Raw genomic sequence first — 22,654 nt, 5'->3', positions numbered from 1 at the left:
TACGATTGATTCCGATGATATCGACAACATCCGCAGAACTATGAAGCATATGAGATTTCGTGATTATATTCCCGTTCCTTTCCATGTTTGCTCTTCGTATTGCACCTTCTAGAGCAATGTTGAAAGCAGGTTAGAGAGTGCATTCCCTTGCTATAGTCCATCCAACTTCACGATAGCGGCTAGCGTCTCATCCGCTATCAGCTTAACTAGTTTCATCGGAAAACCACGTTCTGGCATTAACTGCCACAGCTCATTTCGTTTCATTGAACATACACACTCGCCGCCTTAAAGTCCACAAACAGACGATAAGTCTGCAACTCCCGGAAATTGTCTAGTAACCGACGCAGGGTAAACATCTGATCCTCACGAAACCCAGCTTGGTCCTCCCGATGAAGGACCCCGCTAACGGTCTCAGTCTACGAAACAGAATACGGGAAAGCATCAAACAGGCAGAATTGTTTCCGTTGGATAGTAACCGAAAATCTCTTACGATTTTAGTTTGAATACATACACCGTTTCCTAAAAAAGCCACTAATAACTACTAGTCAAAACCATATTGTCCAAAACATTGAATTGTGCGGAGAACTTAAAAGCGTTTGCGCCTATTTTGAATCTATCCCACTATGCATTATCCATCGGAAAAATAAATTTTTCTCGCTTTCCAGATACTATTAAGTAGCGCTTGATAGACTTATCAATACACATTATCTTATTTCGAACTCTTCTGTCGCCAGATTGTGCATTTTCGATGGGCATTTTAGCGTTCAGAGCGCTCCCATGGTCGTTGTCGATGGTATTAGTGTAAAAGATGAAACGACCTGTTGAGCACACTTTATTTTGATTAGATGAATGTTATAGCACATTTAGCTATACGTTCATGGTAATTGGCATCCGGAGGCATTCACCCAGACGAACGAGTGTTAGTAAACCCCGCAGTCAATCCTTTCAGTGCGCAAGTGAGGGCAGCATGTGGGTGAACGTTGCGAAGAAAATTTCCAGTCTGCCCCAGAGCAGAACGCAATGATGGTAGGACTGCGTGCTCATATTAGCACAAATAAGTTGTCCATTGTCCATGGTCTTTGCTGGGTTGGCATGGGTGCGGTTTTTGCACGGCGTTGGTATCTTTCCCTTCTATCTTTCTCTCTTTCTCACAATTCTCTCCTGAAACATTCCCCTGGCACGCATAATCTCCTTTTGTACTAACCATTTCTATCCTATACCTAGTGAGCACATCATTGAATGGAAGGTTCCGCCAGCACTTGCACATTGAAGTCATTTTCCCAAGGGATATTATCGCATCATAGTTTAGATAATGGGTGACATTTTGCCTACAGGCGACGATAATGTATTCAATGAAGCAAGCATTGCTTTTGCGTCATGAAGTTGTTATTCGGTGACAGCTGTTTGGGGACGAATGCAATTTTAAAGATTGGGAAGTTTATTGGAGGAGAATGATTAGTATTGTATAATATAGAATCCTGAATTATCCTGAATAATATAATTGACATTAAAACCATTGCAAAAAGTGTTCTCCAGTTGTTAGTGATAAAAACGAGTCGTTTGGCAAGCACCGATGGAGTTGCATGGTTATCTATTAGAACTTTGTGACAAACAGTCACAAACAGTTTTTTCAATGTAAAACGTAAAATTAACTAGACTTTTTTTCGCATTCTTTCAACCTCCTAGGCAAACGACAGCTTCGTCTAACCGACACAGAACGCAGATATTCTAGAAATCCACGAAGAAACGAAGTGAACGAGCGAGTATTGTTGCCCTCGTCGGCCTGCCTCGGAACGGCGGTTTCAGAGCTGCAGTCAACCCGTGCAAGCGACAGGGGCAAGCATAACTTTAAAGTGATGTAAAAAAGCACAATGTCAAATATTGACACATTGACGACAGCAGTAGCAGCATGGACAAACACTTGGCGACAACTAGTACAACTGGCACTGCTGACAGGATGCCTGATCTTGGCGAACGGAGGCAGTAATGCGGTCTCAGCCGAGGGCAACATCGGTAAGTTGCAAGCAGCCTGCCGGTTGATTTTCTGGAATGAAAACCACTTATCGAATGCCAATTAATGTTGGATTTAACGGGACTTGGCCTTGAAATACCCATCCCAAGAGGATGAAAAATATAATGCCCCTAAGTATTTCAGTAACTTGCAAAGCAAACTTGACGTAATGAAACGCCGCCCTTGTAAAATCATGTTCTTCGAACTTCATGCATCTTTTTCTCGGGAACCAAAATACGTATTGAAACTAACTTTTTTTTATTTTGTTGGTAAACGTTTGTAGAAGACTTTTATAATTTTTTAACTTTGTACACCAAACATAACCCAAGGTAAAAGAAAAAGTTCAATTTCTCTCTCCATGTTCTTTCTTCTTTTTGTTTCCACAGATTATGTTTTGCTTAGAAAGTTCAAAAGTAATATACTGTCGCTATTCGCGTAACAGTCCCATATTCTATAGCGTTTCCTATATAAATGGGACTATTATGTGAGTAGCAACAGTATAATTCTTCTATGAACGTCTCCCGAAAAAACAAGAAAAATGTGTTATAATGCATTATGTATTTACTTCTGGAGAAAAAGCAAATGAAGCTGAAAAAATTGTTTTTATAGTAGAGGCGTATTATTATATCCAGTTTGCTCCTCCTATCATTAGCATGACTATTTTCATCAATTTCTACTGACGGAATCGTTAGTAAATTAATAACCTTACAAGCAAAACAGTTTAAACCGATATTCAAAATACAAAAAATATGATTTTTTGAAATATTTTCCGACGGTCGAGTCCTTCTGGTTGTGATAAACAATAGTAGCACAAGTTCATGTACACATCAACAATATAAAAACTGGGAATTTAGGCACAATAAAAGCGGCATTGTGTTTGATTAAGCAGTATGTATGATAATAATAGTGTGGATTTGGAAAATTCACTATGTCTTAATTCAATCCTGTATACGTGTGCAGTAGAATCCTTGATCAAAATGACAATTCTTCGAATGCCAGAAACAGTATCACAGTGGCCGACGATAAATCACAAGTAAAATGACCAAATTCGTATCGATTTATTACCTCACATTTGTCGGTTGCCAACAGCTTGGAAATCTCGAGCACCAAATTGCCATAAAGCGTCTATTTTTACACTGTCAATTGAGTTACCAGAGGATAATAAGAGCATCACCACAATGCTAACGGTACGATGCCCATAAAATCCGGAATTCAACATATGCGCTACAGTTACCTGCGGTGAAGCTTTCCTGACAGGTATGGTATCACATGACATTTATTTTTCCATGCTGTTCACGACCAGCGGTTGCTTAGTGCTGGTAATGGATCCGAGCGGCACCATTCAATCTGCTCCAGGTACCTGCTGCCCACGTAAAGTGTCATGGCCCATTATTCGTGCATATTTTGACAATATTAACTTTATCTTAACGTATTCGCAAAGTCATAGGGCCAGATGTGAAAGTTTTTCCTGTGTAATTTGGCAGATCCTGTGGCGCCTCACAAAAATAGTTTTCTGTAGTGCAAGAAAGATGCTAGAGAATTGAAAGACCACAAGCTTACATAACATTTTGAAGCATTTTTAAGTGTATTTGACAGCTGTACATTGTACACTTTTCCTTGGAGAATTTTGAAAACCTATACTGCAGAGATGATTCGATGATTGCAACTTGTTTTAAAAGAAAGGGTCAGAAGTTTTATAGATATACCCGAAAATAATGCAATTTTTTCCAGCATTTATTTCAAAATTCAAATACCTGAAAACCGTGGATTTTTTACAGCGAAGTATTTCATATTTTAAAATCCCTTACCCATTGACCAATTCTACACAATCTCAATACATCACAAATTTAATCATATTTTTGCTGCGAAACGCAAAAACCAGTGAGACAAGCGCTTTTTTTAACTCAATTAAACTGGAATAAGCTTCAAATAAAATGATTCCTTGGTGGAAATTTTAAAAACATTTGTTTATGAATGAACAAATAGGGTAAGCGTACCAGTAGTGGTGCATTTAGTAGTAAAATTTCAGAATTGTGGTAAAAATACAGTGATATCAGGATAAATATACATACACCCACACGATATGATTGAAACTTAATCTAGATCTTAATCTTACTAAAAATGACAGTTGGAATCGTTAAAAATTCAATTTTTGTTAAAGAGAAAGATTTTTTCTACCATCATTGGTTTGCCTATAGTGGTGATATGGTTCCTACCGAGGTCCCTAGAGTGGAGGCCTACAGAGAAAATATAAAAAAAATACAACTGACCTTCTCCGGCTTAATATAATCTAATCTAATCTCACACTAACGCAGCCAATTCTCGAAAGCATCCTTGAAATAACGATTACTTGAATCAATCATTTTTCTTGGCAACGGCCAGACCAATTGCGCAGCATGTACCGCAGAGACAATTCCAAAGAATCAAGTGGAACCAGAAATAATACAGGTATTACGTCTAATTCCATTAAACTCCTTGAAATCAAGGGGAAGGAAGAAAGCGTGGGCCTCCCGTACCAAACGCTTCCCACATATGGGTAATAATTTATTTACAATCATTGGGAGTATCTTTCCTAATAAAGGTTAAGTGATACCCCGAACCCTCAGAGATGATCCAATGACATTTAGACCAGAAGCCTGACTGCAATTGGCGAAAAATATATCGCCTTATTTCGCTCTCTGAAAATAGATTAGTCTTTCAAAAATATTAGTTTAAATAATATAACACTTGAAAAAAAAGTCGTGTGGATCAATGGTTGCCTAAAAGTACAGTTGCAAAGTTGGGAACTGAAAACCACACGACCCCGCACCTTCCAGCTTGGCTACTCAATTATACAAATTGAAGTATTTCCTGGTGGAACCACGTGGAGGCGCCAGGTAGGGACTTGGGATGGCTAGAGCTATGTTAGGCGCTTTCTGCTAGTTACCTTCTCCGGTTTAAGCCAAAGATTCAAGGAATCTCTAATCCCTCACCTTAATCCCAAAGTTCTATGCGAATTTGCTAATCCCCTTCAAAGTGATATCATTCTTTTTTTTTTTTGATTATTTGAAAATATCGTTTTTAATATTTAATATCTGCGATACATTGATAGAAAGACACGTCCAAATTCGGATTTTGGAAGCGCAATCGAGTCATGACATCAGATTGGTACCGTCAAATGGGGTAACTTGCAACAGCGGGGTAACATGCAACAACGCTATATCGATCTAATTTATTGTTCTTTTTGATCGGTTACTTCAATTTTCAATCTATATCAGTCACTGAATCTTGTTAACAGTTCAAAGAAGCTTTAGATACTGTGAAGTTGATTTTCTGCTGTTTTGGTGATTTTTAAAAAATCCTACAAGCATATTCAAGTCAAAAGAAACTCATACTAAACATTAAATTCGTTTAATCTCCAAAAAATATTGCTTGTTGCAAGTTACCCCGTTTAAGGGGTTACTAGTAACAAATTAATTAAAAAATTCAACAACAGCCAATATTGATCGCATATTTTTTCTCAATATGCGAAATTGTTCTATCCTAGACCTAATAACTTTGTATTAATTAAATGTCCTCATATGTACTACAGATAAGTTTTTACTCGAACTCATAGCTGAGAACTGTTGCAAGTTACCCCATTTGACGGTACTTATTTACTTTGATGGCGACACGGTCTGTTACGTCGAACGAATTATAGTCATCCAGAGCTGTCGGTACTGGGCTACCGTTCTCCAATCTAGTCGTATTCCAACTGAACATACATAATCCTCGACGGTGCACATTCACCGCGTACCAGGTCTGCCCCGTAGTCTACGACCTTTTCTTGGTTCTTTGCTGAAAATAGTTTTGGCTACTCTTTCATCTGGCATTCTGGCCACGTGTCCAGGTAGAGGTCTGCAATACTGTACTACATTCACTATATTAGTATTATCATGTACTTGATAATGCTAGCAAAGAGGGCTCCGTAGCCGCAAAGCTACCGAGTCTGCTTTGACAAGCGAGTGGTCGTGGGTTCGAATCTTAGTAGAATCAAGCCATTCGATGTCAAGTGATTTTAGCATGAGTTTATTCTCAGGTCCCCCTCATTTACCCCTCCTTCATGCTGAATTCTAAATTTACCCACTGAAGCCTCTTGAAACTGCAAAAGTCCCTTCTATAGTTAAGTGTACTGGTCAGAGGAACGAATGAGTCCTCACCAGGGACGGCTATAATATGGGATAGTGCTGGCAGCGAGGAATAAGTGGGCAAAGCTTTGGAGAAATGGTAATCCTCAATACACACAAGCACGCATAAAATTTAATAAGCATATCGCTCATTCAATAGCGATTATAGCTAAAAGAAATGCAGTGGAGGTTATACAGCAAACACCCGGGCGATATCACAATACATCAACTATACTGGTCGCAGTGATGAGTCCACACAGGAAAAAAATGCCCGCAATCCAAGCGTCTGCCTGCGACGCACTCTATTTTCTATTTCGCCATCAAAAATTTTTCGCAGAATTTTACGCACAAAAACCCCAAGTACTCGTCGATCCCGCTTCCTTCAAAGACCAGGGGGGTGAATTTATGTTCTGTAGAGCGCAAGTTTTGTGCGAATTTGAAAACTACAACACTTCAGCTGGCTACGTAATCTGTAGAAAGCCCGATTCGCAGTATTATTGGTTAGTCTCAATCTCGCTGCAGACGGGCTTAAAGGCGTCTTCCACTGCTTTGCGGTTAATTCCGATTACATCGATCATCATTCCCAAAACCAAGAAGTGTGTGAGATGTCACGATGATAGTCTCGTTTTTTTTCATGTTTGCTCTTCGCATCACACTTTACAAGATAATGCTAAATACCCGATTAGAGAGTGCACCCTCTTGCTTCCAACCAACGTCAAGAAAGCGGCTGGCGTCTTAGCCGCTAGTCTGACGCATGATTTCGACCCATCCAACGTCATACAAACCAGCTTTGCTAGTTTCGTCGAAAGACCGTGTTCTAGCATTATCTTTCACAGCACAATTTGTTCGACTGAATCGGACGCAGCCTTAAAGTCACAAACAGATGATAAGTCTGCAAGTTATGTTTCCGGACACTTGATATACGTGGGATCCGTAGTGGAAAGACCTTAACGAAAGTACCAAGCTAGTACTCGCCGTCGAAGCAATGGTCTTAGCCTGCAGAACGGAATACAGGAGAACTAAAGTTCTGCAATAAGTGCATTGGTTGTGAATAAAGACTGGTTGTGATTTAGTACTAAAATAGTTTGTACCTAAAAGAACATTCGAGTATTAATGGGACGAATAGTGTGAATTTTAACAAACTTGCGCTTAAGATTGTGTTTAATCTAATAGCCAGAGAATATTTCGCAAATTTCTACTGATTTTTGCGTGATGCTTTTAAGATAACTTAGTTATTTGGTATTCTATGTTGTCTGTGTTTGGGAACCACCATTGCCAAAGTAAAGTAAGCACTGTTTACTGGGGAGGTGACAGTAACTAGAACCCTCAACTCTCGATTGCCGGTCGAGTGCGTTTCCAATTACTCCGCCGTGCAGATTATTCAGCTGGCAGTCTAAAACCAAGTTTGGCTTATTTTGTTCATTTTTCGCACACATTTACACATAACAAATTTGTTTGAATTAATGCAAAACTGACTGAGTTGATTGTTATATGCACAATAAGTCATGAAATGTACAAAAAATAAAATAAAAGCTGCAATTTGAAAAAAGTTTAGTATTCATATCTTTCGAGTAGTAATAATCTTCGTAATAAATCTGTAATTCCACCCCAATTCATAACGTAATTTTTGCTGCCGCTGGAAGCGCTCCGTTACCAACAACAGAAGGCCAAAGAAATCACATTCGTGACTTAGCATGCTCCCCAAGGTAATTAAAGTGTCCACTTACTTTCCCACGTCATGCGATGTAGCTTCAAACAAGGCATGAAACAATTAAAACACACTCTGTAGGTACCTGCAAGTAGACGAGAGTTCGTGTGAACTTAGTCTAATTCAATACATAAATAAATAGGCGAGCTAGGAAAACTACAATTTTCTTGGAAAGACGGTGCTTTATCGTTAAATTTGATTTCATATTTCGCCCGACTGAATGCTTTGAGCTTTGAAATATTTCAAGACATAGCAACTAAATATTTTAAAACGTGTCTCATAAATGTGGCTACACTTTAACTTCGATTTTTGAAATGAAACATTGATATATCCCGTTGCGCAAGTTGGCTAATCTTCGATTCGCTCTATTTTTTTCTGAAAGTTTTTCGTTAAACAAACTTCTGTAATTTCCTGCTATTGCTATTGACCCACAATACTCCCGGCGGGATGGTTCTAACTCAATTAATGTCTACCCCGGCAGTAGTTTTGAACCTAGGAAGGATCAAATGAAGAGATGATTCTAGTCACTTTATTTACGTTTCATACATAACACTCTAGTGACGGTGGCAACAAATTGTGTGGTCTACTTACTCTTTGAAGACGATTCGAAATAATCGAAAATTAACTGAAAAGGCTCCTTGGAAAGTAATATCCCCAAACGGCGACCCTAGCTCGTCACCCTCAAAATGGATCCGAACGTGTGATAGCTGGTTTTCAAACCAGTAAAAATATTAATGTTTTAAAGCACTTTACTCAATATTTTGATTTGATATTGGTTGTGAATATATGTTTGGCGCCAACAAACCAGAATATTGACGGCGTCTTCACAATCAATCTGTTCGCTAGAAAATATTAATCAATTCTGACTTTCCGATTTCCTATACCGATATTGAAGATAAATTGGTTCCTCTCAAACAAATACCATCTCATAGTAAAAATATCCAATAATAGCTATACATAGCTCTCTCTCTGAAATCATTAGAAAAGCTCGTCACGTACAAAATGTCTATATTTTGTTTGATACAGCTTACTGTCCTATTACGATTTTAGTTTGAGTCAGTCGAGCTAAATTGCGAACTAATCAACACAGAAACCATTTAATTTAATTCTCAGTACCCGGTGTCTTTTTTTCATTTCTCGGAAAAAAAATCCCATTTCCAGTAGAATATAAATCACGGGCTATTTTTAAAATTTATTTTTATAATACAACCATTCCCCCTGGGCGCTATGATAGGAGGTCTTTCATAGGGCATTAAAATATTTTGCCACGCAAAACTTTCTTGATTCATCAAACTATTACGTTTGATAATTTTTGTTATATTACTATAACTAAGCAAATAAATAATATCGCATAAAACGATATCAGTAGAACAAAATTGCTACGCTTCATGGCATAACACACGCAGAACAAAACTTCGACGGTGCTGATTGTACTTTTCCGCGACCGTCTCCCCCTGCTGCGACGACGTAAAGCCTTTCCACCGGAAAAGCAGGCTCAATTCTGAAAACAGTGTAGCATCATCGTGGGCGGTGGGTGGCAGCTAAAAATAGTATCAACCAGGCCGGCCCGTAACGGTCCGTTCTTGCTGGCATGCTTCTTCAAAGTTGGGATGTGCTGATTCTGGGTGAGAAGTACAAGTACTGCGATAAATGTGCACGAACATAGTAGATTCGTTCGTTCTGCCGGCATGTGGGCGGTTAGTTCCACTGCACACCGAGGCAAACGTTTATGTTGAGTAAGGCACTGCATGGATCGGTACAGGAAAATACCTGAATTGAATATGGAAGGTAGGCGTTCGGAACAAAAAAACTCGAAAAAACACGAAACTCCCAGGAGATTTAACTGTCTAATCGAAGCAGTATTAATAATTTCAATTCCAATTAAATTGATACCAGGTTTACTGATAGATCGTTCATTGAGTTTAGCATTTTCAAACAGAAATCCGATTACAAATAAGAAATCTTAATAAAGTCGTCATATTCAGGTCAATGAGGGCCATGAACTGTATAGATATTTTTAGCAATATACTATACAGCTACAAAAATGGCAATTGCGTCTTATAGCTTTAATTAGTTTCAGAAATTTGCTTCAAACAAAGCAACAGTGCTTTTGCTATTTGGTCACAGCACTGCCTTATCCTTAGTGTCGAACAGTAACGAAAACAGTGCAAGCTCTCGGTAGAAGTAAGTATGACGTCGGTCGCCTGTAATCGATTTTCCACGCGGTGAGCTTTTCGTGCTAACAAAATCACCACTTTTTGTAAAGCATGGAGTGAGTATCGATAGTAAAGCTTCGTATGCCATAGGCATAGAAGAAGAAAAGAGCATCGTCGTGTTTGATATTTGAACTGTGTTTTGAGCTCATGTTTTCTCATATGCATCGTCTGCCGATTGTGCGTCTGTATGAGTTAGTAGATGTGAACATGCAAACTCCATATTTGAGTTGTTTTCCTTTATACGATCGGAAAACAGCTGCGATGACGTCAAAGCGAATGTTCTTTGCAACGCAGGCTATGTTGGTATATGTTTTTTCCATCGACTTTTCCACACAATTCCGTGACATGGAATAATGTGGATGTGACGCGATACGATGGAGGTGCTAATGCATTCGACACCATTTGGGATCACTTGTGGGATGGATCGTTTCGATGTTTTCCGACAGACTTGTAAGTTCTAGAAGACAAGTAGGAGTAATTTTTTTATGGTAAACCTACGCTTGTGGTTTGGATAATATTATGATTTTATCTGACTTTTAGTAAACTGTGGACTTACAGTTTGCGTGCTTTAAAAATTCAAAATGAATCCTTTCAAAATTTTTACAATGAATGTAATTTGTTATTAGCTTCTATTATGCCCTTATTATTATGCCTTCTTAAATCATAAATCGCCAAATCATTGGCGAAATCCATGCAATAACTAACTGTAACTGTTAATTCTCGGATAGAAATTGTTTGTATCGCTTCCATTTTCAGTTATTTCTCTCTAATCACAATTTCAAATATAATGTGAACAAAAAGGAATAAATTCGTTAGATGCTTATTTTTCCATATTCAGATTCCATCAAATTATCGGTCCCAAGTGTTTGTTTGCTGATTTGCCGCAGGCAGAATGCTGGCGCTCGCTTCTTTCGTTCGGAGCAACAGTTTTTTCCTATGAAGAAAAACGTCGCCATCATGACAACAGTAGAGCAGTGGGCGGACGGGCGTCCTCGTGTCCGTGTAGTTTTCTTTGATGAGTGGCGATGCGCATGGAAGAATCTACGAATAAAATTGAGGGTTTCTTGTCGTATCGAATTACTTTCGTTACCCAAGCAATATTCTCATGAACTTAGGTTGAAAGAAAATCACGTTGATCACGGTTGCTGTAGTGTTTTATTCGAAGTGCTCGACATTTACCGTTATTCATCATTACACAATGATATTTTGAATTTAAAATTTAATTTAGTAGAAAAGTGCTTTTAAAAATAGCGAAATACTATTTAAAAGAAATGATTGATGCTTATGAAAACAAACCTCTTTAGTTAACTAGATTCTGTTAAATGTCAATACAAATGTCTTAGCCAAATGTTTTTGGCAGGGATGGAAAATCAGTGATTCTGATAACTGATATGAGGTTTCTCACAATTTGTACAGATTGCAATAATGTATTTGTCGCTTACAAGTAATGATATCAATGAATCTGAATCTGATCACACCTTTTCTTGATCGCTAGAATTTGTTTCCATCCCTGGTCTTTGGACTTTTAGGATTTTTTTCCATCCCTGGTCTTTGGGCTTCTGCTTTCTTTCAACAGACTGTTCGTTTACAGGACAATTGCTTATTACCGAAAAATCAAAAAGTTGCCGAAAGTCTCTCTCTCTCTCTCTCTCTCTCTCTCTCTCTCTCTCTCTCTCTCTCTCTCTCTCTCTCTCTCTTCCTGAAAAACTGAGGATTCCTTACGTAACATATCAAAATTTCAAGAAGTGTATAAGCTTAGAATTGAAAAAAGCTTTTAAAGAAATATTATTACGAGAATGGAAAGAAGACGCATGGTTTACCTGCGATAAAATGGACGTCTTTGCTAAGATGAACCAAAAATATAAGTTTTTTGCCAGAATTTGCTTATTCAACCGAATAGGAAAATTTAAACCCCAGATTCCAAGTATGAAATTACAAGTTGCTGAACTTTATATAGTTACATTTAACCTCACAGACAAACAGATATAATACTCACTATTCTATTCTTCTATTCATTTTAAATTTAGTTTTTGTTGGAACTCTCGCCGTATTCGTTAGACTGGCGCTTTTTGACGAAAATAGGGAAAGGCCATTTGCAAAAAACTTGCCTAATCGAGAGATACGCCTGTTGTAAGCCGTAACATAGGTCGTCAGGATTGGGCTTGGATCCAGACTTGATGCTGTCTCGGACAATGTTGCAAATCGAGCGAGACGCAAACGATGCCTACGCGAGCAAGTGTGAGAAGCATAGCATCCAACGCAACTACTGTTGCCGTGTGCGCACTTTCTGCTACCGATAAAGTCACGAGCTCACAGCCTAGTAGCGTCGTTCTGCGCAATCCGCTCAAGAAACCAACAGTTCGTGCGCAATCAACAGCTCGCGAGAATGAGTTGGATGTATGGTTGTAGTTTTAGCTTTATTTCATCTTTTCTTGTTCAGCTTGCACTTTCGCTTCACATGCGGGCAAGAACACGGGCGCACGTGAACGTTTGACATCAACTGCGAGCGACTTTAAATGACGAGCGAGAGCGACCACCGTGGCTGATAGCTAAATACCGTAAACGCACCTAATTCTGCGCACCCCACATTTCAGTCAAACCTTCCAAATTCCAGCAAATTTCTATCTCAATTATCATAACTAGGAAAATATGTGTCATTTGAGAATGATATGATTTGTAAGGAAAATATGCGGTGAGCAGAATAAGGAACCATGCGCAGATTTAGCTGCCTTTACGGTACACACGTCCTCCGGTACGGTATGGTAGTCCTCCCAGTTGGCTTCGAGGAATGACGCTGGCCTAATAAGTCAGTTGTCGTATGTTCGAATCTCGACTGGGAGAGGCTGTTAGAGTCAATAGGATCGTTGCAATTGTCCTGCACTCTAACAGCTGGCTACGAAGTCTATCGTATAAAAACAGAAGGTCAAGTTTCGATAATGGAATGTAGCACCTAGGCTTTGCTTTGCTTTGCTTTACGGTACACACTCGCAAAACCTCATCGCAGGGCATGAAAAAATAAGAAATGAAGTCCGAGAGCGATGCTCATGCCACTGTATTCGTTAGAACGAGAATTAGATCACACGACTGTCGGCATCACAATACTGAATAGGATGACAAACACGACAGGTCGAAGGACAAGACAGGCTGATGGACATGATGGACCGATGGATAAAATAAATCAATGGAGAAAACAGACCGATGAACAAGAAGACTGATGAAACAGATTTTGTATGCCAGAAGGGCACTGGGTTCAAATGATAAATGATGGACAAGCTAGAACGATGGAAAAGTCAGCCTGATGAAAAAGACACACTGATGGACAGGACAGAAAGATGGAAAAGATAGACCAATGAAAACAACAGATTGATGGGTAAGGCGAGCCGATGGATAAGACAGACTAATGGACAAAATACAGATAGATGCACATCATCGACCACAGGACAGGACAAAACAGACTAATAGACAAGATACACCGGTGGACAAGGCAAACCGAGGAATAAGACAAAGTAATGGATTAGATAGACCTACTAAAAAGACAGACCGATAGGCAAAACAGATCATAGGACAAGACAGACTGATCAACAAGATAGACTGACAGACAAAAGTGTCCGATTGAATTGATTGTTGATTGAATTGAAAGATTGATTGAAAATAGAAACAGATGAACAAAACAGACAAATGCACAAGGCAGACTGATAAAAAAGACTGATTGATGAATAACACGAACCGATAATCGAGAAGATGAGCATATAATAAAAATTAAAAAAAAACAAAATAACGTTTATTTCAACATAAAAATCAGTAATAATTATTAAATATTCTTAAAAAAATGTTATATCGGATAAATGATGCGTTAATTTAATGGTTAATTAATAGGTGTTTCATCATCCATTTCGTCGTCACTTAAGCTTCCGTACTGTTTTAAATAGTTTAAAACCATTTTGAAGACTCACCAGCATAAAATAATTGACAACGTATGCACGTTAGTCAAATTTTTCCCAGGATTGTCAACTCTCCTAGGGTTAATAAATGAAAAAAACGTTAAAAACGTGCCCCGGAAGGCTTTTGGCCGCAGGTGTCGCTGTTTCAATTCAACGGCATGACTCCGGCATGTATGACGGGTAATATGCACATTAAACAGGTTGCCATTACCGCGTAAAACCTCTTTGACAGACAAAAGTAATAAAATTGCATTTTTCTCAATTTCATGTTCGTGGCATATTAGCCAATTTTTCATTTATGGGCAGTATACTGCCGTGAATCGCATATCAGTCCCATATGGAAATTCATCAATCGGAGAAAACAGTGATGAAAGCTATGACCATGTTTATCAAGATAAGAAAAATATCGCATGACATATCGTTATTAACTTGACTCAAGAATATGTATTACAATGTTTTTAATACTTTTGTAGTACTATACAATAAAATTATAATATTTTTGTATAAAAAACAACAATGGGACTGATATGCCTTTATTTTGTATGACAGACTGCAGAATAATTGCATATCAGTCCCACTATGACCTAGAAACCGGTTTACGGTGTAACTGTCAAAGTTGATTGTTTCGCTTAAAATGTTGTTTATTTAAAAGTTTTAATAACTCCTGAAAAATGTCCTCGTTAAGTTTTCTTAGAGCATGTTATGCTTACGATGATAGTTCCGATGAAGATTGTGTTGGTTTTGACTCGAATGATTTTGAACGGTTTTCATGTCGCGAAACAATAATAGAAAATTTTTGGTCATGTATTAACAATTCATCAGTTTCAGCCGGTGAAATTGAGAAAACTGGTGCAAGTGTTGTAGCAGAAGAAAATGTCGACGAATCTTTGGGATTGGATTATGATTCGGATGGCAGCTTTTTTAAAAACAAACATGTCCAGACATCGTCAAAACCAACCAGAAAGCGTACTAGAAAAGAAATTAGGAATTTGGATAAGGCGAAAAACGGCGTCTTGCTCATTATGCTATAAGACGAAACTAAAAAAACAATTTTGGATTGAGTTACCAGAACAAAACCAGTGAATGCATATTTGATGAACGATCTGTGATGTTTGCTAACATTTTATCTATAATAAGAGTAAATATGAGTAAATAAAGTACGTAAGAGTTGATAAAATTGTGTTATCACTCATTTGAGCTTTAAAGTATGGGATATATTATACCTTCTTCCTGCGGCCACTGCTGTGGGACTGATATGCGATTACTTTTAAGATGGGACAAACTGACCTGATATTTTTTTTATATTTTTTGAAATGAAACTAGCTATTTTTTTTACAACCTAAAGAACAATGATAACTAATACTATTTAGCGATTAAACTCAAAATTACAAAAAATACATATGGGACTGATATGCGATTCACGGCAGTATAATTCTCACAAAAAAGTGAAGTTCAACAGATGGATGGCAAATTTTCTCATCTTAAATATAAAAAAAAAGATTTCAAATTGATGCACTTCAGCCGGAGATATTTGTAGTTATGTACATGCACTTTCTTTCTTTAAGAAAAGTTTCAACTCAAAAACTATTCTGCTTAAATTTCTTCATTTTCGGATTCAGCGGCCAATTTTACATGAAAAATCACCTTCTACTTAGTAAAGCAAAGTATAGGTGCTACATTCCGTTATCGAAACTTGACCTTCTGTTTTTATACGACAGACTTCGCAGCCAGCTGTTAGAGTACAGGACAATTGCAGGGCCAGTTGCTACGACCCTATTGACTCTAACAGCCTCTCCCAGCCGAGATTCGAACATACGACGACTGGCTTATTAGGCCAGCGTCATACCTCGAAGCTGGGAGGAGTACGTGCACTCAAAAAGCATTTTGAAAATGTATAAAAACTGTGTAAAGAAAGTTTATTACAAGAAATAAATCATACAAAATAAGCCATGAACATCTTGACAGATGAGATGACACTTAATAATGAAAAATTTCGAAACAACTATTTTGTGCAAATGCAGGTAAAACAAAAATCGCAATGAATTTCTCTAAGTAGGTGCGTATTTTCCGCACGTGTGAAGACAAAAAACTTCAAGTTATCATTAAATCAAGTTCAATACGCCTACTCTTTCACATACTCACACACACACACCGTGATACAAAACACAATGGGTTATTTTGGGAACCGGGCGTTAAACATAACTTTTAGATTTATGATCTTTCATACTCGGAAGGACAAACTAAAGACGGAATTGGGTTATGTGCAAAAGTTCCATACCTATGTCGATGCCTGGCGAATAAAAGCATTGCGAAGATTGTGGCTGCCTTTATCATTGAGTATGTTGTTATAAGATTCCTGTGGTTTATCCACCTTGACAAATTGCGGGAAGCGGAAAACAAGTCAACATACGTCCTCAAGAAAAACCACTCTAGTTAAGGATTATTATTATTGATAATAATAATGTATTGTATACATTATGTTTCATATAGAGTGTATTGAAGTACGATGCGAATGTAAAAACTCTGGCATTTGACTTGCAGTATGTTTATTTGGATTTATTTGGTTGGAAATGTTCAGCGACAAGGCTAGAATGAAATTTAGTGTCGACGAATTTGATCTGAATTAGCATTTGCACTATTATAATTAGTTTTTTTGTCACAAAAAAAACAGTAATTCAAAATAATACTACTATACTACAAAAATACCCTTATGATGAGTCGAACAATACTAACCAATTTAGTTTAAATTTGAACATTTAGATACTACTTAACATTTCCAATTTTAGTTCACACCAATGAAAACAACTCATTTTTTTAAATGTTAATTCTTCTACTGTATTAACTATGCTCTTGTATAGAGATCTAAGATCCATCTTACAAAATCATTTCTTCTTTCACAAAATTTTTGTTTTCGTGTATGCTAAAGGTCGAATCGTTAAAATAAAACGGTAATTATAACAGTAAATGGTAAAATATCATTGCAAAAAATTAGTCATAGGTAGCATAAACTAAACAACAGCTTTGCTTTATTTGTACAAAAAAACTAGACATGAATTACAAAAGATTATACAAACTATGTGGTCACATCATATCTTGAGTCTTGACAGACATTTCAAAAATAAAGTGATTAAAAGTGATTTGATACACGCAAATCTTTCTCTCTCCCTCTATTGCAGGTTGCCTTTTCGCGGAAACGCTCTGCATTGAACATCTGGAGTGGTGCTATGACGGTACGTATCACAAAACTCCGACAGTCTTCATATTGTATTACGCGGCCAATGATGAAACTTTGCTTCCGTGCGGGTATTTGCATTTTTCCATGTCGGCAGAGTACACCTCACTCCGTTACATGGATGTGGGAAGCAAAAAATTAATTGGTTCTTTCCCGGTGTTGTCATCCTCGGTGATATTATTTAATCAACGGAGCAAAATGAATCCGCACGGTGGAAGGCAATCACATTGCAGTATTCGTTTAGTATTTCTGCCTAACAAGTTTACCTTTTAAATAACCTAACTTGCGGTAATAAAAAAAAGTCATTTCTTTCCTCGCATCGTTTCAGATTTCGTATTTGGTAAATGTCTTCCACAGTATGGACTAGAGCCGGAAGAGCTGTTTCGAGAACCGTTGGATGAAGATCAGTCCCGATTTTTAGCTATAATGCTAGAGGACCTGCAGGGTGCTGGCCTCGGGTGGGAACACCCGTTTACCCAGTGCCGCATGCAGGGGGCACTCTTCGCAATGCGATCAAACACGGAAATTCCTCGTAACCTTTGCGCCAATCTTGCTCCCGACCCTGAAGTTCTTGGTCCTCAAAGCCCCCTTGCATTCGTCCGTTTCACGCCCCCAAACGATGAATACGCTGATGAGGTGTATTATCCTCCTTTGAAAAAGTCATTATCCCCGTCCGCTGCTTCAACACTAACTGAAAAACGATTCTACCCGTCCGCATTACATACCGCCAAGAAATCCTCCGTGGTTTTTCCAAATGACATGCCTGCGAAGCCTCCAAAGCTACGTCTTCCTCCGATCGAAGAAAGAAGACCGCTTATTCCAATACATATGGATCCATATTATGGAGCAACTGACAGAAATCATTTTCGGTATTTACCCGGCCAAGCAGCATTACGGAGAATTCTTAAACAGCTAGAAGGTGGTAATACTGAATCTTTTCCATATCCAAGCCCGGATGTTACCGATTACCTTGATGAGCAAACTCCCAATGTAGTTGAATCGTTAGACTTACGCATCAAACAGCCGCAAGGCCCAAATGAAAAACGCGACCATTCTATTTTCAAGGATCAAAAGACGGACATTGATGAGGAAAAGGCGTTAAAACAGCTGGTACAAAAACTCACCCCAGTTGATGTTCCTGACTATACATTCATAAATCCGAAAACTACATCCTTCCGGGAGTATGCTAACAAGCACCATATACCCAAAATTTCTAATTTCGCTCCGGAGAACGTTAATGACGACATCCAGGAAAAAAGCCTTCCCAATTTGGACAAATTCTTCAACAAACCTCACCGCCATCTGAAGGAGCTCAATGAAATCCCAACTAATTTCCGTGATGATGCCCAGTTCGCTTCGTCAGAAGCTGGTCTCTACACCGAGGGAGGATTCGTCTATGTTCCCAAAGCGGGCACGGCGAAGGGTAAAAATGAAGCGCGCGCCTTACTAGACAACATCCTTGGGTTCACCCGCCATGAGCGCCTGGATGTGAAAAAACCGGGCCCTCCAGCAGGACCACCGCCATCATCGTCGTCATTGTCACAAACAGCAGCCAATGCACTACCGCAGGAAGCATTACCCAGCAATGCTAAGACCGGCGGCCTGGAAGGGGACAACGACGACAGTGATGGCACCAAGCGGCCTAAGTCGAAGAAAGAACTCCACGTGCACACGGATGATAACCATGCGCCGCACTCGGTCGATACGGAATATGCGCATGTGATTCTCAAGAATCCGTAAGTTGTTTTGGATAGATAATTAATCATTAACTGAGGGTTGGGTCATTTTAGGATCGATAACTGGAAGGATGGATCGAGGATTGTAACCGCTTTGGCCGAATTGTTGAACATGCAGGGATACTTCACCCATCCCAGGTTAGTCGTTTTTGTCGATTTTTAATGAGCATTATTTTGATATTATCAGAATAATAAAATAATGAGTCCTAGAAGTAAGGTGGTCGAAAGTGAAAACAGAAACATTCTGCTATCAAACCTATGCCGAACGTACTACGGTTCTCTAGCGTTGTTGGTCCTGGGCCGTTGTCCAATCGCCTCGAACACCTGCTGTACCTCAACAAGGCACTTTCACCGAATTCGGGCCAGCCCCGTCGTCGGTGACCTCCTGCTGGTTCTCTACTGAAGATAATTTTAACTGTTCATTCGTCAAACCTTCTGACCTGATTTCTAGCCCAATACAGCTACCGTTTTTCTATAGCATTTTTCATTTAAAAACTAAAGCACTCGTCGATCCGCTTACTCTATTGTCCATGTCTCATATTCATAAAGAACCCCGGAAATATTAGTGTTTCGTATAACGGTAATTTGGTTTGTTTAACTTTATTCGCAGCTGCAACTCGTTGTTTGACTTCACAACTTACGGTATTATCAAATGTTACAAGTGTATCAAGATATTCAAACTCCTCGACTAGCTCAAATCGTTCTCAGTCGTAACCTAGGCACCACCAGCATTTGGACTCCCAATTTTTCTGCCAGCTAGCATGTATGTACTTTGTTTTGGCAGTATTGATACAAGTCCTTGGTGCTTCCAATTTACAAGACCTAGCATCCTGTTTCACCAGCTCTGCAGATGATCCCGACATAAAATCTCATAATGATACGGTGCGGTTGCTTTGCACGTTTGCCCTTCATACTACCATGGCAATGCTAAATGACAGGGTTGGGCGCATGGCTTTGCTTCAGTCCATACAAGGCCACGAAAGTGACTGAAGTCTCATCCGTTATTCTAACGCAGCACTTGGAATCGTCCAGCGTTAAACGAATAAGCTTTATTAGCTTCGTCGGAAACCATGTTCAAGCGTTATTTACCACAGCTCATTTTTTCCGTAATTGTATCATACGCTGTCTTAAAATCCATTAACGGATGACGAATCTGCAAGCTGTGCTCCCCGTGTATCGATTGTTATAGAGTATAACATAACATCCCGCTTTTCGTAGGGTCGACCGCCACGAGGTTTCCTTTCGGGTGGAATCCAACCCGGATAAGAAGACAGCAACGGACGTAGCGAAACAGATCAATGACAGCCGTTTCAAGAATAACTTATCCCGTCGTCTTGGAGTCTTGGTAATACAGGCCGGTGTCGGAGATAAAACCAAGGAAATGGACGCTGTAACCACGGAGCGGCTAAAGCGCGTCGAAGAAGGCCCAGACGTAACGCACGTGATGGCATTCATGTTTGCAGGTAGGTTGCCAGTGATCAGCGCCTCTTTAGTAGAATATTCGATAAAGTGCTGCCGTTGAATTTGTTTCAGGAGCTGGTGCCGCAGCAATCATCGTCATCGTAATTACTTTATTTCTTATCAAGAAACATGATAAAAGAAAGGATAAATTAAGTGGTTTACAAGCGGGACTTTCCGGTGCGGATAGTTGTAGTAAGGACTATCAGGATTTGTGCCGCGCGAGAATGGCAGGAAAAACTGGTAGCAATGACTCCCCCGGTGGACGAATTACTTCATTGGCAAAGGAAGCTGAAAGACCACCCTCTTCTAGATCGAGCACCTCGTCCTGGTAAGTTTAAAACCCATTTACTGAATATTGGAGAAAAACAATTTTTTGATTTGCAGGAGTGAAGAACCCGCCCTGACCAACATGGACATCTCTACGGGCCACATGGTTTTATCGTACATGGAAGATCACCTGCGAAACAAAGGTCGACTGCAGCGAGAATGGGAAGCACTCTGTCGCTACGAAGCAGAACCTAGTGCCCGAGATGCTGCATTGCAATCCCAGTGCGCTCCTTTGAACCGCCCCGGGGCACCACTACCGTTCGACCATTCACGAGTGGTGTTGAACCATTTGGCCAATGCAGAAGGAATGGATTACATCAATGCTTCAACGATCGTAAGTCAATTCAACTGACGGACCAAGACAAAACGCATTAATTTTGATTCCTTTTAGACGGACCACGATCCACGAGCACCAGCCTATGTAGCCGCCCAGGGACCGATGCAGTCGACGCTGGCTCACTTTTGGCAAATGGTTTGGGAGCAAGGGGCCGTTGTTCTGGTAGCGCTATGCCGTCTACAGGAGAATGGTGAATCGGCTTGTGCCCGGTATTGGCCGGAAGAAGGTGCCGAAGTGTACCACATATACGAGGTACATTTGGTCAGCGAGCATATCTGGTGCGATGATTACTTGGTTCGATCGTTCTATCTGAAGAACCTTCGAACCGGAGAAACACGCACCGTAACGCAATTCCACTTCCTCTCGTGGCCTCAAAGTGGTGTACCAACTTCGGCAAAGGCTCTACTGGACTTCCGGCGAAAAGTTAACAAATCATATCGAGGACGATCCTGTCCGATCGTAGTACACAGCAGGTAAGCATTTGGAGGAAGCGTAAAAAGAGCTAGTTTCCAATAAGCATTTGAAATATTTTTAGCAACGGATCTGGCCGAACTGGAGCGTACATTTTGCTGGATCTGGTACTGGGTCGTATGAACAAGGGCGCTCGAGAAATTGACATCGCTGCAACATTGGAACATCTGCGAGACCAGCGAGCAGGATTGGTAGCCACCCGGCAGCAGTTCGAGTTTGTGCTGATGGCCGTTGCCGAGGAAGTACATGCCATACTGAAGGCGTTACCGCAGAACTCGAACACCAGCGGCGAAAAACGACCAAGTGATCCGGAAAAGGAGGCGGCGCAGGCAAAAGAAACACAGGACGCAGAGACCAAGGCAAAAGACAAAGCAACGGAAAAGTAAGGGATGACGCTATGGATTCTTGAGTTATTATAAAAATATCTGGAAGATTTAATTGGAATTTTCTGTGAGTTATGCTTGCCTAAGTATTTGGTTCAGCTTTTGCCCCCCAAAAAACTCGTTGCTTAATATGAAAAACTATCAGTGAATTTTTACACTCCAATGTTATGGTAAATGTATTAATATTATTAGTACAGATATATATTCTTCGGATAAAAATTTGTTACAAATTTGTTTGCCAAATGGCACGAATAGGTTTATTTCAACGTTATCAGGTTATGTTGATGAAACCCGAAACACATGATACTGGAAAACCAATGCAAACGTCTTAGGGAATTTTGAATGAAACATGTAAAATCAAATTATAACAAATAATTGTTATTAATCCTTGAAAAATAATTAATATCTGTCAATTTTTCTGACTAGTAATAGAACAAATTGACAAACATCCTAGAATCAAGCCACGAGGGCAAATTTTGTCCCCTTCAAGCTGGGACAAAATATGCCCTCCTGAGAAGCAAGGTATTTTCAAGCATCTATTGGGAAACATTTTCTAACTATAAAACAAATGACTAATCAAGAAACAGCTGCAAATCCACATACACACACTCGCCACCACCAGACAGCGGAATAGTACGATGCGAAGCATCCGGGGACAAGATCCGAGAGTTCCAGAGCAAGTTACC

At 39.5% G+C, this 22,654-nt stretch overlaps 1 protein-coding gene across 1 annotated transcript; it reads left to right on the top strand.

Annotated features, from left to right (window-relative positions):
• The first annotated feature begins 1,871 nt into the window (after positions 1–1,871).
• Positions 1,872–21,971, top strand: LOC128740720 (receptor-type tyrosine-protein phosphatase N2). The gene is made up of 10 exons (XM_053836285.1): positions 1,872–2,013; positions 17,198–17,251; positions 17,582–17,931; positions 18,034–18,989; positions 19,044–19,127; positions 20,208–20,452; positions 20,523–20,778; positions 20,835–21,111; positions 21,169–21,587; positions 21,650–21,971. Exons 1-10 carry the CDS (start codon positions 1,872–1,874, stop codon positions 21,969–21,971), a joined length of 3,105 nt encoding a protein of 1,034 aa, XP_053692260.1.
• The last annotated feature ends 683 nt before the right edge of the window (positions 21,972–22,654 follow it).

This window comes from Sabethes cyaneus, chromosome 3 (assembly GCF_943734655.1).
Source record: "Sabethes cyaneus chromosome 3, idSabCyanKW18_F2, whole genome shotgun sequence".
In the NCBI taxonomy this organism is placed as follows: domain Eukaryota; kingdom Metazoa; phylum Arthropoda; class Insecta; order Diptera; family Culicidae; genus Sabethes; species Sabethes cyaneus.
This window is presented reverse-complemented; position numbering and strand designations above follow the sequence as displayed.

Coding starts and splice junctions, on each gene's coding strand:
- LOC128740720 (XM_053836285.1), top strand. CDS start 1,872: ATGTCAAATATTGACACATTGACGACAGCAGTAGCAGCATGGACAAAC. Junction 19,128..20,207: donor GGATACTTCACCCATCCCAG/GTTAGTCGTTTT, acceptor CGCTTTTCGTAG/GGTCGACCGCCACGAGGTTT. Junction 21,588..21,649: donor CCGATCGTAGTACACAGCAG/GTAAGCATTTGG, acceptor AAATATTTTTAG/CAACGGATCTGGCCGAACTG.